Here is a 16,672-nt window from a genome sequence, read left to right on the forward strand (position 1 = left end):
CCGGTAACGCCAGGCCGCCCCATTGCTTTCCATAGAGCCTATACTATCGAGATTGAAGAGTAAAGTCCTGATTCAGATGCCTGAAGAAGGAAGTTCCGGTTCCTGTTGGCGCTGTTTTCTCCCTGGAGAGGAAATGAGAGTTGCCAAAAGAAAATTACAATTTCTTCCGTCTCGTAAAATAGTAGTAGTAGTAATAATAATAATAATAATAATAATAGGAAAAACGGGAGCTTATGTTCTTGCTATTCAAGTTTCATTTCGGGTGGGAAATGAAGTCGTAGAAGCCATAGTTTTAAGCATAAAGCAGTGTCATTATTTTCATTATTACTCAGAAGCTCCATAAAATTCAATGGGGCTTCATCCCAATTTAGTGGATAAGGAATTGCAGCTAAATGCACAATGCAGCTCCGTGCAAGTCAAGGCTTACTCGTGAAGCAGTGCTGGGTGATAGATCGGTTTAGTTAATGTTTATAACTCACTTTCCTATTAGGATAACAGCGAAAGTCGCTTACATTAAAATAACTCAGTATGACGCAACATAAAAATAAAACCGCACGTTTAATTATTTGTTTAAACAGGCGACGATTTAAATCAATTAAATTGAACACTGTAACTTGAGTGTGTTTTGCATGGGATGGATACCATTTCTGAATGGAAAGCGTAAAACGACCTCGGTCCATCTTCAGCCTGCAATAAAGACCTGCGCTTACAGGGCTATTGCTAAGCAACTTTCGGGCACGGCAGGCACCTCCCACTTGGGCTTGGTAGTCATGCTATGTTAGAAAGATGAAATGTATTTCTACGCCGCTTTTCACTGAAATGAGTGCTACTACCGTTGGCTTCTTAATGGACAAACCGCTGCTCAAACGCAGCAACATTAAAACTTGGGCTTCCGCCAGCGCTTCCTGTGAGCGGTTCTTTCTGACTTCCTCCCTGGGAGGCTAAAATCGAGCTCAGAGTGAACCCGGAAACTTGGAACCTTTTGTCAGTCTAATAATGGGTGACTAAAAAAGACTTCTTACAGAGACTGGGGGAAGTCTATGATCCAGTGCAGGCTACCGGAAGAGGTTTCTTTCCGGTCCGTCGCTGTCCTGGGATTGCTTCCGGTGCGGTGTCCGCCCCCAGCAATGGTGGCGGCAGCCCCAGCAGCGGCGGCGCTCGGCGGCCGAAGAGGCGCGTTGTGATCGCGGCTGCTTCTGGTTGCCCGCGAGGGAGAGCCGAGCCGGGCGGGGAAAGGACGCCGAAGACCCGCTCTCATCGGCCGGCCTGTTTCGGTTCCTGCAACGATGGCGCCGGTGCAACTGGAAAGCCACCAGCTGGTCCCGGCGGGAGGAGGGCCCACCTCGGCCCCAGCTCCGCAGCCTCCGGGAACGGCGGCGGCGGCCAGCGCCGGCTTCCGACTCAGCACCCTCATCGATTTCCTGCTGCATCGCACTTACGCGGAGCTCACCGTTCTGGCCGACCTGTGAGTGCCCGGGACCCCCTTACCCACCTGCCTGCCTTGCCCCCTTGCCTCCCCCCGCGAGACGGTTCACTCTCCGATGGACCCGTGTTAGGCGACCTTGGCTTATGGAACGCCTCTTACCCATTCGCCCAAGAGGTCCTCCCCCTTTGTGGCTTGTTCTACGTGATGGAGAAGGAGGGTGGTGGTTTGGGGAAGCCTGATCTTCTGGTTCAGTTAGAATCTTCAGACTCTCTTCGCACGCTGTGACTCTTAGGTGACATGCCTAAGAGTCATATGTACACCCCCAAAATGTAAAGGGTGAATAGAGTGAAACAATCGTTCAACAACTTGAGTGTCATACATACAAGTGCATTTGTTAAAGAGCTGGAATTGATTCCTGGTTGAGTTTATGTTTGCTGGCAAACCTAATAAGAACATCAAGAAGATAAGGGCTAAGTCTTAAACTAAAACTTGTGTTTGCTTGATTGGAAATACTGAATAAAAAAATTCCTTCCAGTAGCACCTTGGAGACCAACTAAGTTTGTTATTGGTATGAACTTTCGTGTGCATGCACACTAGGTGACAAGGGTGCTGTGGTCCCAGTTGGATGCTGTATTTTAGTTTGAAGGGTAGCCTCCTTTCACTGCAAGTCATCTGGACAGTACAGACCATTTTGGTCCAGTGCAAGCTGTTTGTGTGTAGACTATTGAGGGACAGGTACCATTGGAAGCATCCTATGTGTCTAGATTGCAGCAAGGCCTTTGCTGTCTTTGTAATAAACAGGTTTTAAAAAAGAAATTGTATTTATACTTTTCACAAAGTTTCTATTGAGACCTCATTACAATCTCCTGTCACATAGCTGGAACTTCTGTGGTTGCTTTATTGTGGCCTTTTAAAATCAATTCCCAGTGCGGCTACGTCTTTGCAACAAGCTATTTATAGAACCATAGAATTGTAGAGTTGGAAGGGACCCTGAGGGTCTTCTAGCCCAACCCTCTGCAATGCTGGAATCTCAAATATTGTAAATGATGGGCAAAGCAGCAGACCCTCTGTGTCATCTCTGGAGTATTTCTTGTAAGTAACAGCCCAGGTAATGAATAGAAAGAAGGTTGGTTGGATGAGATTTTTAAGTAATAGATAAATAGCCTTCTTGAAGTTAATAGCTTTAATATATTCGCATCAACTACTTATTTAGTCTCTTTCAGGAATATGCTGAATTAGGTTGTTGGCTGTGAAAGTCAGGATAAACCAATTCCTTTTTTTTTACATATGCATCCACATATAAATTAGACCTATAGTCATATCTGCAAATCTTTTCAAACTTATTTGCATTTTAGTTAAGCTGCATTACTTTAAATGGGGCTAAATGGGTTCAAAATATGTTTACTCCACCTTAACTCGTTTGTGATTCATAGCACTAGCAATATAGGGCCCTCTACAAAAATATATTTCAATTACTTTAAGTGGGATATTGTTATCTTTTTTTCTGTTAATGCTTTTGTGGAAATATAACAGACCCTTTTATTTACCTTAAGTTGGTGTGGATAAATGCTCCCAGAATTAAAAAGTAGTCAGTGTTGTAACTCAGCTTGTTTCAGCATCACAATAATACAGTGCTGTTAGTAATAGTAAAGACACAGGACATGGAGATCTGAAATTGAATGACTGCAAGTTCACTCTTTATGATGTCAGTCACTTGTATTTGCACTGGTGTTGGAAAGACTTTTGGGGAAATAATCATCTGTTTTCAGTTATTTGGACACATGGTAGACATTTCTTTATTATCTGTGTGAAGAAGTTTGCAGTCACATACTGTAGGTATCTGCCTAAGATTTAAATGTACACCCCAAAATGTAAAATGTGAATGAGTTACAAGATTGTTTAAAAACTTGAGAATTGTACAAGAACTATTGTCAGAGAGCTGAAATTAACTCACGCTTCCTGTTTAATTTTTTTGTAGTATTTGTCAAAACATAATAATTTTATCTTTTTTTTCACCACTCCAACTCCCCTTCCCAACAGATTACCAAGAAAAACAGATATGGAAAGGTGAGTAATGACAATTGAGGAGGATTTGTACTGAATTTTAATGAAAATTAGGTATTGAATCACTGGGTCAAATATTTCCTTTCTTTAACTTTACCTGAGTTAAAAAAGAATAATATAGTGTTTCAGTTTTATTAAGTGCCTAGTTTGAAATTCAAAACATTTTGGGATGGTTTACATGTAATGACAACCATGATTTGATGGTATAAGAATGAGTCTTGTGGTTTTATTTTCCACCCCTGCCCAGCATTCCAACTGGATGAATTTCCCCTGTAGTACAGATCCAAATTTGCCACTGCATTTAAATCAGAAAACTATGGTTTGTGCTTTCCTCTAGATCAGGATTACTGGATTATGAAATGTCGTATGAGACTTCACACTACTGCAGAGGAAAAGTCTATGCCAATAAAGGATTAACATTTGTGTAATGTGGGTTAAAAAAATAAAAAATCCCATGTAACATTAGGGTAATTTGCACTGTAAAGTTTTCTGATGCCATAGAAAGTTATCTAATTTAGCAGCATCATTATTTTTTGTTACTTTTATTTAGTAAACAAACGTAAAAACTTTGAAACTGCCAAGCTTGCCCAATAATGTATTTGCAATTGGCATCCATTAATTTTTACTGGAATTGTAGAGTTGGAAGGAACCACGAGGGTCATCTTGTCCAACCCCCTGTCCAACTTTTGCCCAGTGTGGGGCTCAAACCCATGACCCTGAAATTAAGAATCTCATGCTCTACCGACTGAGCTATCCCAGCTTGTGGCGTGGACATTTTTCCTTATCATTGAATATCTGGAAGATCCATACAATAATAGAACCATTTGCTTGGTAGCAAATTGGGAGTCAGGTTTTCAAATAGAGAACCCATAGGTTTTATCCACTTCAGATAGAGTTAGCAATTGATAGGAGACAGACTTGTTTGAATATGGGTGGAATTATGGCCTCATGAAGATCCTGCTTCAGAATAATGCTGTGAAACCGTGGGGTTGCAAACCATGGTTGGTATTAACTGTATATCAAGGATATATCTGCACAGAGTATGGTTAGGAAAATTAATCCACCTCTCCAGCCTCTCCTTATAAGATAAGAAATAGGTATTACTGGTGTCCCACTATACACATCAGCTGAGGGCAGAACTAACTTTGCCAGACTAAACCATAATCTCTTGTATGTCTGACATGTTAACCATAGTTAAGTTTAGGTCAGCATTGGGTCATGCAGCTCTCTGTGCCCATGTTCACTTGTATTCTTTGAAGATTTCTTCTAAAACTGTGAGCTTTGTAATGAATAGATATTTATCACACAGTTAAACCCTGTAGCAGTGTTTTGGCATTTGCCTGAAGGTGTAAAGGGTTAAATTGGGGCAGGACACAAAGTTGTCCCTTCAGAATCTCCAGGCTGTCACTGCTGATACTTGTCAATGACTGTAACTCAGCTCTGAAGAGTTTTTCCTGCTTTTTTTAGTGCGGCTGCTTTAGGGAATGTTTTAATTAACTAGCGTGCTGTCCTTCATTGAAAATGAATGCTTGCAGCAGTGCTCTGGTAAAACTGACTAGCAAGTGAGTCCATAAATCTCCTGCATGTACTATTTTATTTGAGAAAATTAGTTAATTGACCTCCAGTTGTTGTTGTTGTTTTTAAAGCTTGGCAATCTATAATCAATAAAATTAGATAGATCAAACATTACAAAAGCAGTGTCAATAAAATGGAAGGCAACTGCACACAATTAAACTACTTAAAAGACAATAGAGAAGAGGGTAAAAATAATTTATTTTCTACTAAGATACCAGTATTGAAGTGGTCTGTGAGACCTCCTGAGAAGCTGGTTCAAGAGCCTTGCTGTAAGCCCCATGCATGAGAAGGAGCAATAATAGTGGTTGTTGCATAGGAAACTGTCCAGAGGGGCAGACAAAACAAGCGTTTCTCTTGGGGGTTCAGGCCACCAATAACTGTTAGTCATTATGGCTATATAGTAATCCTGATTGTGGGCTTCCCATTGGCCTCTGGTTTGTTGCTGTGAATGGCAGACTGAATCTGATAGGCCGTTGGTCTCAACAGAGCTCTTAGGTTCACAAGTTCAATCATGAGTTTGACATGCTTCTTGCAGCCAAAACCTACTTCTTCTTTTTTTTGCATACTAAATAATGACCTTTCCTGAAACTCTACAAATCAAAGCCAGCAGTTTAGATGTCATGTTTTCCACGTACAAGACATAAAACTTAGAAAGCAGACTATTAATATTTAAAACTTACAGTGTCATGTTGTGCATTTATATTGAACAATAAGTGGGCTAAAACTAAAAAAATATATACTAGTAATATGTAGCATCTGTATGCAACTAACTATGGGGCTAGTGCCAATAACTAGCCCCATATGATGGCTTTATTACTGGGCGTGTAATACCCAGTTGGTTCGCATGCAAAACAGATAATTGCTTTGGAATTAGTTGGATAATCTATGAGAGTTCCTTCAACGAAGTTGAGCATGTATACATGAGACGGTCAAGTTAAAAACATTTTGGAGCTTCCTGCATTTTTATGCCTACATATAGGAACAGATCACCTAACTGCTCCTGTTTTTCAGTGAAGAGAGCATTAGCATTTTGTTACTATGGGGCATAGAAATCTTTCTATCACGGCCTCACACTAACTGCAGCTGTACATGTACCGTATTTTTCGCCCCATAGGGAGCACCTATTTTTTTGGGGGGGGGGGAAATAAAGAAAAAAAATTATTTCCCCCCCAGGCGCAGGGCTTGGGCCGGGGGAAGCCCGAGCTTCCCCCGACCCCAGTCCTCAGAACAGGCTGCTATCCTCAAGCCGTGGGAGAGCTGCGCGAAGCCTGAAGCCTGGGGGGCGCTGAACTCAGCGCGCCCCAGGCTTCTGGGTGCAGGCAGCTCTCCGCAAGCCGTGGGAGAGCTGCGCGAAGTCGCGCAGCTCTCCCACGGCTTGCGGACAGCTTCCTGAAGCCTGGAGAGCGAGAGGGGTCAGTGCGCACCGACCCTTCTTGCTCTCCAGGCTTCAGCGAAAGCCTGCATTCGCCCCATAGGACGCAAACACATTTCCCCTTCATTTTTGGAAGGGGGAAAAGGGCGTCCTATAGGGCAAAAAATACAGTATTTAAGACAGTTTAGGGGGCAGTTCTAATGCAGGCTAAAATTTGGTTGAGGGACATTTGGAAGCGTCGTACGTGCTTCTCTGTCAGAGAAGGAGGCCTATCAGCAGAATAGCACTTAGCACTGCTGGAGGCCCCCAGTACAGCTGCAGGGAGCTCCATGAGTCTATCTGTACTACCAGCAGTGAGCAAGGGAAACAGGGCATGTTGGGGGTGGTAGAATCATAAATGCCCTTGTTCCCCTGAGCCCCCCTCCCCCCATAAATAAAATGGAGCCCTAGCTATACCAGCATTGGCTAATGAGGTGCAGTGTGCTGCATTGTGAGGTGGGAGCAGGGGGAAGTAAAGCCCCTCACCCCCAAAAAAGGAAAGGAAAGGAAGAAAATCGTAGAGCACCATCATAGAAGTACAATAAATCAAATTAATCAATAAAAAAATTGGAAATGGTAATAACTCGACCATATAATTTCCTGTCCCCACAACTGTTCCAGCTGTCCTACTACAACTATATTTCTTTGCCTTAGATATTGAATATTTGCATTGTGGTATCTCAGGAATAGCTAATCTCCTGTTTGGATGCTTGACATACTTCCTGAAGCAGTTTTTCTGTCCCCCAAGACCTCACCAATTTTGGCAACCAAACAAAACAAGAAAGGGGATACTAGAATAAAGTAAGAGGGGGTTCTGTGCATGTGAGAGTATGTATAAGAGTGTGCAGGCAGCCCCTGGAGGGTTCACCAAGAGTGAATGCAGACTTTTGGCCAAAAAGAGCTATCTAATGTATCCGATTGCAATGCTAGTCTAGTATCTCATTCTGCATCTGGAATAATTATTGGCATATCTGATTCCCCCTTTCATGTGCTGCTTTTTTCAAAATAATTGAACTACAGATTTTCTAATGCAATTTGCTTCTTTACAGAAAAATAGAAATAGTGCAGTTTGCAAGTCGCACACGGCAGCTGTTTGTCCGATTGTTAGCCTTGGTAAAGTGGGCAAATAATGCTGGAAAGGTGGAAAAATGTGCGGTAAGTTTGATATTATTCATTAGCTCTCAGCTGAAATTTACAGAGGCAAGGGATGGCTTCTGTATTTCACCCAGCTGAGAAAATAGGTCATTCATTCATTCAGCCTTTATTGGCATAATTTAGACAATAAAATCATAAAAGCATAGGAGGAACCATAAATAAAGCATTGAGAGAATAGTTACTGACTTTCCACATGTTCAAATATAGTGGTCATAAATTTCAAAAATATTTTTAGTAAAAAAGTTATGATTTCATTTTTTTTAAGATGCAGTGAATGATTGTCTCTTGGAAAACTTGCCTACAGCTGGGTGGGCTAGAAACATCTGAAAAATAGCCTGTTCATGGTTTTATTCCTGATCTTTGGTATAGCAAAATCTTCTGTTTTCAGAATGTAGTTCTGCAGTTAGTTACAAACTAATGTAGAATAACAAATGACAGCTAAACAAATTTCTGTATCATGATGTAGATTTATATTAAATGTTGACATGCCCCCATTATTGGGAAATGTTTCAGTATGGTGCATGTAATACTAGTGGCATCATATTTGCAGAAATTGTTCCTGTCCGAGATCCTTGCTTAATTTTATGTACCTTTAATGTGTTACTGTAACAATAAAGAGAAATAAGTCATTTAAAGTGAATACATGCTCCTAAGTGACGTTTGGAGCTCTGCCATGATTTTTTAGGCTTTTCTAGTTTTAGGTTAGCAGTTTATATATTGTGCAAAGATTTTGGCCTGGTCAGACTTTTCTTCCTGACCTCAGCTTCTCTCTAGGCTTCTGCCTGGTTTCATACTCTGCCCCCACTTCTTCTCCCAACACCTTGCCCAGCTGAGCTGTCACTGGCTCTTAGTAATCAGAAAGCACTTCATGTAGGTAAACTGAATTTTGCCAGTAGTTAGTCTGTTTCCTTTGGACACAGGTCAGGGTGTTCTCAGTGTTACATTTCCTGTCATTCTGACTGTCTTGAACAGTGGGCTTGTTATCTTTCCCACTGTATGACACTGCTTTATGTATTTCTTGGATAAATCAGTCTACAGTGGCACCTCCGGTTGCACACAGGATGCGTTCTGGAGCTCCGGTCGGATCCCGAGGAATTTGCAACTGGAGGTGCTGCTTCTGTGCATACGTGCAGTGTGGTAGAGCACTTCTGCGCGTGGCACTTAGAGCGCTTTTGCGTGTGCGCGTGGCGAAACCCTAAAAAATACTTCCGGGTTTGGCACGTTCGCATCCTGAAGGATACTCACCAGAGGTACCACTGTATATGTATAAGGGTGTTCTTTAGGCCATATAACAAGAGCACCACACACATGCTGATCTATTGGGTATGTGTTCTTTTTTGCTTTTTGGTCTTCTCTTCCCTTGGTTTTCTTTTAGGGTACTTCCAGAGCTATAATTTCCAAATTGCCTCTTAAAGGCATGCTCTTGTCCTCCTGGCAGCTTTAGGTCTTTGAAAGGGTCTATAGTATGATAATATATTTTTGAAAAGTTTACCCTTAATTATTTATTTATTATATTTGTTTACTGCCCTTCATCTGAAGATCACAGGGCAGTTCACATTACAGTTTATTTCACAGATCAGCTGCAATGTTTATTCCACCAAAGACTTTGACATTTTGAACAGGAGGTATATAGCTGGCTTTTATGGAGGAGTTTAGATGTGGGTAAATAATTTTAAATGAATTTATATTAATATATATATATATATATTACAGATGATATCAAGCTTTCTTGATCAACAAGCTATTCTGTTCGTGGACACTGCTGATCGTTTAGCATCACTAGCCAGAGATGCTTTGGTCCATGCTCGTCTGCCCAGCTTTGCTATTCCATATGCTATTGATGTACTGACAACTGGGTCATATCCACGGCTGCCAACATGTATACGGGTAAATTGCTGTATAATGTAAAAACAACAAAAGACTTAGACCTCTGTCCCAGTTTGCTTTCAGGGGGAGCTTTTTCCTCACAGCCTTGTTGCATTGGATAAAAGGCTTATGTTTGAGATAACTGATGCCAAATACTTCTGATTGGCCTCAGACACCTTAGTTGGCTGAATCATCACCAAATAAGATTCTTTTAATCGCTGGTGTATTTTTTTAAAAAACAACTTTTTATTTTGAACTTTTTAGAGTCATGATTAAAAAATATGGCTCTTGCCCCACTGCTCACTGTTTGAAGGCTAAAATTACCAGGTTTCTTTGGTACAGATAACAGATATATTTAAGACATTATTTATTTGTTTGGCTTATCCGTGTAAACAGGGCTTGGTTCCAAGTAAGTAAGCAAGGGCCACCAGTTTTCCATGATGTGGTTTATTTCATGTTTCCTTTTCTGGGTTTTGATTTGCTGTGTTAACTTACCCATTATGAGAACCCTACACCCATTATGAGAGCCTTCTTTTCCCCTCTATCTAGTCCTTTTGTCAGTGGCTCAACACATTTCCACTACTGTTTATTTTAACAACAACAAAGGCCAAACTATCTTGTGTGTTGCACTATGAAGGCCACAATATTTGTACCTTCAATTATAAAAGCAGATGATATTTTGTGAGACTCAACTTTTAAAAGGAAAGAAAAAAAATCCATGAAACCGTGGTAAGTCCTTTGCATGAGCCTAGGCCGTTGTGGATCTATAACATGGATGGTGAGGTTTGTCCTTGCAGTTTTTTCATGTTTACAAAATGGTTGCATGAATTCGGGATAACTTAAATTAGTATGTAAAAATGCACATTTGTAACTTTACAGGACAAAATAATTCCTCCTGATCCAATAACAAAAGTTGAGAAACAAACAACGCTCCATCAGTTAAACCAGATTCTTCGCCACCGACTGGTGACAACAGATCTTCCTCCACAGCTGGCAAATCTTACAGTTGGTAAGCCATTGCACTGATCCCTTCACTCCTTTAATTCATAGAATCACAGAATCTTAGAGTTGGAAGGGACCCAAGGGTCATCTAGTCCAACCCCCGCAATGCAGGAATCTCGGCTAAAGCATCCATGACAGATGGATTACCCTCAGCTAATTAAAAGGTGTAATAAAGATTTATTGAGAGTAACTTAAAAGGAATGTCTGAAACTCAAAACTACCAGAAAGAGGAGTCATTATTGCTAGAGGAAAGGGAATCTTTTCCATATCCCCCCCCGTCATATTTGTTTTAAAACGAAAAAACTGGAGTTTTATTTTGCTTATGCTTTGTTTTGTACTATGTATGGTTTCTGTTTCTAGCTAATGGCCGTGTGAAGTTTCGTGTTGAGGGTGAATTTGAGGCTACTTTGACAGTGATGGGAGATGATCCTGATGTCCCATGGCGTCTTCTCAAACTGGAAATTCTGGTTGAAGACAAAGAGACTGGAGGTAATGCCCATAGACATTATGACAGATCTAATGCTTATGACTTGGGGCACTCACCTAAACTGGTGCACTCCATTAACCTCTTCTATTAAAGTAAATTGAGCTGTTTTCGACCATGCCATTTTAAATGCTGATGGTGTCCGCTCTTCAGCATGTTACTCTGTATCCCCAGCTGCGTGTTCTCAAAGGGAACACTGCATCAGAGGCCACTTTCCAAGCATTAATACTTTATACTTTCCACTATTGTTTGAGGCTTTTAATAAACCTTTTAAGTAGTGTTACATCATCTTAAAGATTCATAAAAAACACAAAAGATTCATTTTCTTTTCTTTTAATGGAAGATGGTCGAGCTTTAGTTCACAGTATGCAGATCAGCTTCATCCATCAGTTGGTCCAGTCCCGGCTCTTTGCGGATGAGAAACCTCTGCAGGACATGTACAACTGCCTACGTATCCTTTTCAATGACTTTTTGTGAACCCATAGAACTAGCTCCCAATCTGATATGTGAAATGCAGGGGAGGTATATAGGGAGGTAGATGGTAAGGATTGTTTGGGTAGTTGACTCAGTAGATTGTAGATATACTTATGTGTTGGAAAAACACCCTGGGGGTGCCTGCAAACCCCCGAACTCTGAACATCCTCCGTTATGCGCAGCTCTCGAAAAGGCATCTCCCTTCTCTTCCAGTGCGCTTCTAGCAACATACATCATAATGATATATGCACACTAAGCTTCTGGCACTACACAGCAAGAAGCGTGAGACATAGTAGAGCTAATCTACTATTTATTTACACACTATGTACAGACAAAAGCATAATGGCGTCTGTTCTCTCCAGCTCCGAGAGAACAAAACAGGAAAAAAATGAAAGCGAAAGTACAGTGTAATAGTACCCGCAGCGGAAGAGATAAGACTTGTCTTCCTTTCCCAGACTCTTCCCAGACAGGCATGTAATTTACAACAATCTCATCTGCAGCATCAGAGGAGTGAAATTGCTAACATTATGAAGTTGCAGCTGTTCCTTAGGCCCTGATCTGCTACTTCTTGTTAGTCTCTTTCTCCGTCTTTTTCCTCACACAGAAGAATCTGGAACACCTTCAGTTAGAGCAGGGCCACAAATGAGCTACAAAACACAATGACAGCTGCACATGTTGGTAGGATTCCTATTTCATTTCAAAGTATTCTTTAGTAAGGGATTTTTAAAAACCCTTTCCTTGATAAAGATGACTTTGCATGATTTTTCCTCCTAAGCAGTTTTTATTTAGGAATATGATTTCTTCCCCTTCATTGGGATGGATTGTTTGAAGTGCCTTTGGAATCATACCAATTTGTGCTGCCTGGTTTTGCTGCTTGGTGTCCTTTTCTACATAGCAGATTCTGTGTTTTTTGGATCTAAACCCAGTCAAAACGCTTTTTCTTCACCTGGGTGCTAGAATCCTCCTATCTGCCAATGTTGAGAACATTGGTGGTGCCTTTTGACTTGATAGTGGGAAAGGGAAGCAAACATTAGTCCGTTTCTTTCCTTAGTCCTGGGGAACAGGGAAAGTAGGGTGGGAGGGAAAAGTGAGCACTATCCTTTCTCCTTTGAACTCTTGAGATTTTGGTTGTATTCTGTACTAAATACAAGAGATTATTACTTGGTGTTCCTGGTAACCTGAGTAGCCATTGAGCTGGGATAGGGAGGTTGGCGTTGGGTGTCCTCAGTATGGTGTAATGATCACTGTATGCTTAAAGATAAAGGTACCCCTGACCGTTAGGTCCAGTTGCAGACGATTCTGGGGTTGCATGTTCATCTCGCTCTATAGGCCGAGGGAGCCAGCATTTGTCCGCAGACAGCTTCTGGATCATGTGGGCAGCATGACTAAGCTGCTTCTGGCGAAACCAGAGCAGTGCACAGGAACGCCATTTACCTTCCTGCTGGAGCAGTACCTATTTCTCTACTGGCACTTTGATGTTCCTTCTAACTGCTAGGTTGGCAGGAGCAGGGACTGAGCAACGGGATCTCACCCCATTGCGGGGATTTGAACCGCGGACCTTCTGATCAGCAAGCCTTAGGCTCTGTGGTTTAACCCACAGCGCCACCCGCGCTTATTAGCAACATAAAAGGCTAGGCTAGGGAGAAAACGTCAACTTATGGAAACCACATGTGCCAAACACAGTTGGAAAAGCATACATATAACTGTTACATGAATAATGTGCTAATACTTTTTAGATATATTTGGGAGGTAAAATAAGTAAGTAATTTGGAAAAGAAAGCCTAGATTGAACACATTTATTCTAATAATAGCATCTCATCTTAATATGCAAGTTGCCTGGTGTGGATGGAACATACATATTACAGAATGACAGCATTTTGTCATTGAACCCAAGATAGACATATAGTTCCCAAGTAATCACTATCCAGGCAGTAACCAGAGCTGCTTAGCTTTAGCATGCTGGTGGCCTACAGACCCAAACCCTGGGATATTCTACAGTAGATCCTGTTAGATTATATATAGAGGGGAGGGGGTGGCTTGGAGGGAGAGAAATTCCATACAAGAAACCATTCCCTGGTGACTGTCAAGAATTGCTTTAAAATCTGCTTATCAAGACCAGTGTTGACTTACCATGTATATGTGTGTGTACAAAGGCCAGCAAGTCTTTGGTTTAGTGTAAGTTGAGAACTATCAAAAGTTGCTCCAATATTTTACTGCATTTTCTTAACCTGAATTCTTTAGACTCCTTCTGCTTGTCACTGCAGTTGGAAGTTTTGCATTCACAGACTTTAATGCTGGTTCGAGAGCGCTGGGGTGATCTTGTGCAAGTGGAGAGATACCATGCAGGCAAATGCCTCTCTCTTTCTGTCTGGAAGTAAGTGACAAAAATCATGAGATCTGTAAATGTTTGATTGAAATATTAAATCTCAAGTAAAGCTTGGAAACTTCTATACAGTACTAGCATATTTAGATGCCATATTATACTAATTGCCTTTCACTGAAGCATAGTAATTGCTGATCTTTTGGGTTTAGAGGGGTTATATTAGTGTCAGACAAATAATGCATAATTGGTTTTTGGAATATAGACATTTATGATGATAATTTCTGGCCTTTGGTAAGGCTATTGGTCCAATAATGTTATTACTTATCATAACATATGTTACAGCCAAAATATTTGCAGTTAAGTGCTCGCTTCGGCAGCACATATACAAAATATTTGCAGTTAAAATTAACGTCTTGTTTATATTTAGTGGTACCTTAAAACAAGGCGTTTAGGCTGTTTTTTGCATGCTCGCTTAGTCAAGTTTTGCTTTATAGAGAAAGCCATCACAGTATTTCAAGCACTATCCATCTGAAACACATAGTCAAACCAGTAAATATTCCCAGGATGTATTCCAAATTAAATTTAAAAAAATTGCACAAGGATGAAACAGAGATAAAACATAGCATTAATGTAGTCTCAACAAAAGTTAAGAGGCATGAGAAAATAATAAGGTGCCGGGCTTGTGCTAGAAGTCAAAGTTGGCATCAGCCTAGCCTCCCCAAAGAACATTTTCAGGTGCACCAGAAGAAAGAAGTAGACAATGATGATTGTCTAGATTGAGATGGCATCTTAAGTTAGGCTTTATATTGGATCCCACATGAAAAACAAAGTTCTCAAGAATTTGAAACGGCAAATTGTATGGTTGTGTATCTGTGAGAGGAGTTTGATAATGGTTCTTTAGAGACTTGATACAGGAATAGGGTGCTAAACTTCTTGGCACAACACAATTCTATGGTATTGTTTCATAGTATGAAACTGTAAATATTATTCATGTGTTTCAGAATTCTACAGAGGGAGTCTTCTGGCTTCTTTATCAGCTAACACAACATTTCTATATTAAGCCAACAGGTGGTTGGAAGAAAAACAGGGACTGCATCTCTTCATAAGGTCAACATTAAGATAGATGAGAATGATGTATCGAAACCTTTGCAAATTTCCCATGAACCTCCCCTTCCAGCCTGTGATTCCAAACTAATTGAAAGGGCTATGAAGGTAAATATTGCCAGGTGAAGTTGGCATATAATTTTAATCGATCATTGTTTTTAAAGTTAATCTCTCTTAAGCAATGTATTGTGTTTGGGTTATAGTCCAGTCATTTGCTGTCATAATGATACGTGATTGACAGGTGGGTGGGCCATCCACCTGTCAAAAATTGGCCCCCAGCGCTATTTCTGACTTGGGTCCATCCTGTAGAGTCCAAACAGTGCTTAAACCTTCCTTTTACAATCTTGCCACCACCTCCTAAGTGACTGAAACCCAAAAGGTATGTTGGGTGGGAGGCATATGTTACAAATCAATTGTCTGAATCCAGGAAGGCTAACTTGAGACAAAGGCCAGAGTACCTTTCTTCATAAAAAAATAAACAATAAACCCACCAACCGCAAGTTAGATGAACTTTGGGCCATTGCTGTGAGCAGCGAAGACTGTGGGTTCTCTGAGGGGATCACAGAGAGGAGCAGGAGGAGGGGTTTGCATGCAAATTGCCACTTGGCTGGACTGCACGTGAATCCACTTTGCACTTTCCCCATCTCAGCCCATTTTTTTCAAAACCTGATTGCAGTAAAGATTACAGTAGTTTGGTAAGCCTGTGGGTAGTTAAGTAAATTATAAATAGCTGATCAGTTTTGAAGAGCCTTATTACTTTGATCTTCATCGTGTTGGAAACTGGGGGATGGCAGGCTAGGGCTCCAAATCGCAAAGTTCATTTCCTGTTTGGAGATTCAGAAAAGGACTCTAGTTGTCTGTGATGGAAAGGCATTGTCGCTTCACTAACCAGGCTGCAGAGATACTTCCTTCCTGTGGTCTTGTTGTATGGAAATCAACATGCTGGATTTAAGAAGAACTTTCTAAAGTCTAACCCTTTTTAAAGTTCTTCTTAAATCCAACATGCTGATTTTTGTGAAACAAGGCCAGTATGGGAAGTTTGCCTGAGCAGCTCAAAACACATAGTTTTTAACTGTGAACCTTTTTAGAGTACATATAAAATACAGAATAACTGCTTTTTCTTTCTTTCTTTATATAGATAGACCACCTGTCAGTAGAGAAGCTTCTGATAGACAGTGTCCATGCAAGAGCTCATCAGAAACTCCAGGAACTGAAAGCCATTCTTAAGAATTATAATGTGAATGACAATTGTATGTGATGGTATCTGAACTACATTGAATTGGGGGAGGGGGAGGGGATGTTGTTCTACATTTTTATGTGCCCTTTCTTTAACTTTCTTCAAAACCAGAAATTCCTCTGCCTAACCTAACCAAAGTCATTTAATGCACTTTGAACTGAATGCTTCCTTTGGTCCTTCATTTCCTTGAGCACCCCCTAGGAGAGTGACAAAACTTGAGGAAGAAATGAATGGCAAACATTTTCTTATTTCTGTGAGGCAAATGTAATGATATGTATAACTAGTGCTTTCCTTTGGAATTGATTTTGGCGCTTTTTAAGCTCTACTTAAATGATCAGTGAAGATGGGGTTTGGAAATTGTCGTATTTCATTTGACTTGCATTTTAGCTTCTTAAACACAACTTGCCTGTGCCTGATATTGAAAAACTCTTCCTGTCTCATTGTCTGTTCAGAAGGGTTCCTGACCTTCATGAAAGGCTTTTCAGGGGGGTTGGGTGGGTATAGGTAAGAGGGGGTGAGAAAGTCTCTCTCCTTCCCATCCCTCACCCAGG

The 16,672-nt window shown here is 40.9% G+C and overlaps 1 protein-coding gene and 1 long non-coding RNA gene across 5 annotated transcripts in view; one reads left to right on the plus strand and one right to left on the minus strand.

The window, feature by feature from the left end:
* The first annotated feature begins 1,110 nt into the window (after positions 1 to 1,110).
* Positions 1,111 to 16,672, plus strand: part of MED14 (mediator complex subunit 14) — a 36,971-nt gene continuing 21,409 nt past the window's right edge. For 2 of the 4 annotated variants that reach the window (XM_082219942.1, XM_082219945.1), the window contains exons 1-10: positions 1,112 to 1,465; positions 3,467 to 3,493; positions 7,526 to 7,631; positions 9,345 to 9,518; positions 10,377 to 10,506; positions 10,860 to 10,988; positions 11,327 to 11,434; positions 13,699 to 13,831; positions 14,842 to 14,992; positions 16,023 to 16,134. In XM_082219942.1, coding sequence (XP_082076068.1) covers positions 1,287 to 1,465; positions 3,467 to 3,493; positions 7,526 to 7,631; positions 9,345 to 9,518; positions 10,377 to 10,506; positions 10,860 to 10,988; positions 11,327 to 11,434; positions 13,699 to 13,831; positions 14,842 to 14,992; positions 16,023 to 16,134 — 1,249 coding nt within the window. In that variant the 5' untranslated portion in view covers positions 1,112 to 1,286. Of the gene's footprint in view, positions 1,466 to 3,466; positions 3,494 to 7,525; positions 7,632 to 9,344; positions 9,519 to 10,376; positions 10,507 to 10,859; positions 10,989 to 11,326; positions 11,435 to 13,698; positions 13,832 to 14,841; positions 14,993 to 16,022; positions 16,135 to 16,672 lie in introns of all 4 variants that reach the window. The other 2 variants (XM_082219944.1, XM_082219943.1) reach the window with 2 other exon arrangements.
* LOC309530847 lies at positions 11,751 to 13,690 on the minus strand. Its single transcript, XR_014218946.1, has 2 exons — positions 13,588 to 13,690; positions 11,751 to 12,104 (listed from the first exon to the last, which is right to left on the minus strand). It is a non-coding gene; the product is annotated as an uncharacterized lncRNA (long non-coding RNA).

This window comes from Podarcis vaucheri, assembly GCF_965113315.1.
Source record: "Podarcis vaucheri genome assembly, chromosome: 4".
In the NCBI taxonomy this organism is placed as follows: Eukaryota; Metazoa; Chordata; class Lepidosauria; order Squamata; family Lacertidae; genus Podarcis; species Podarcis vaucheri.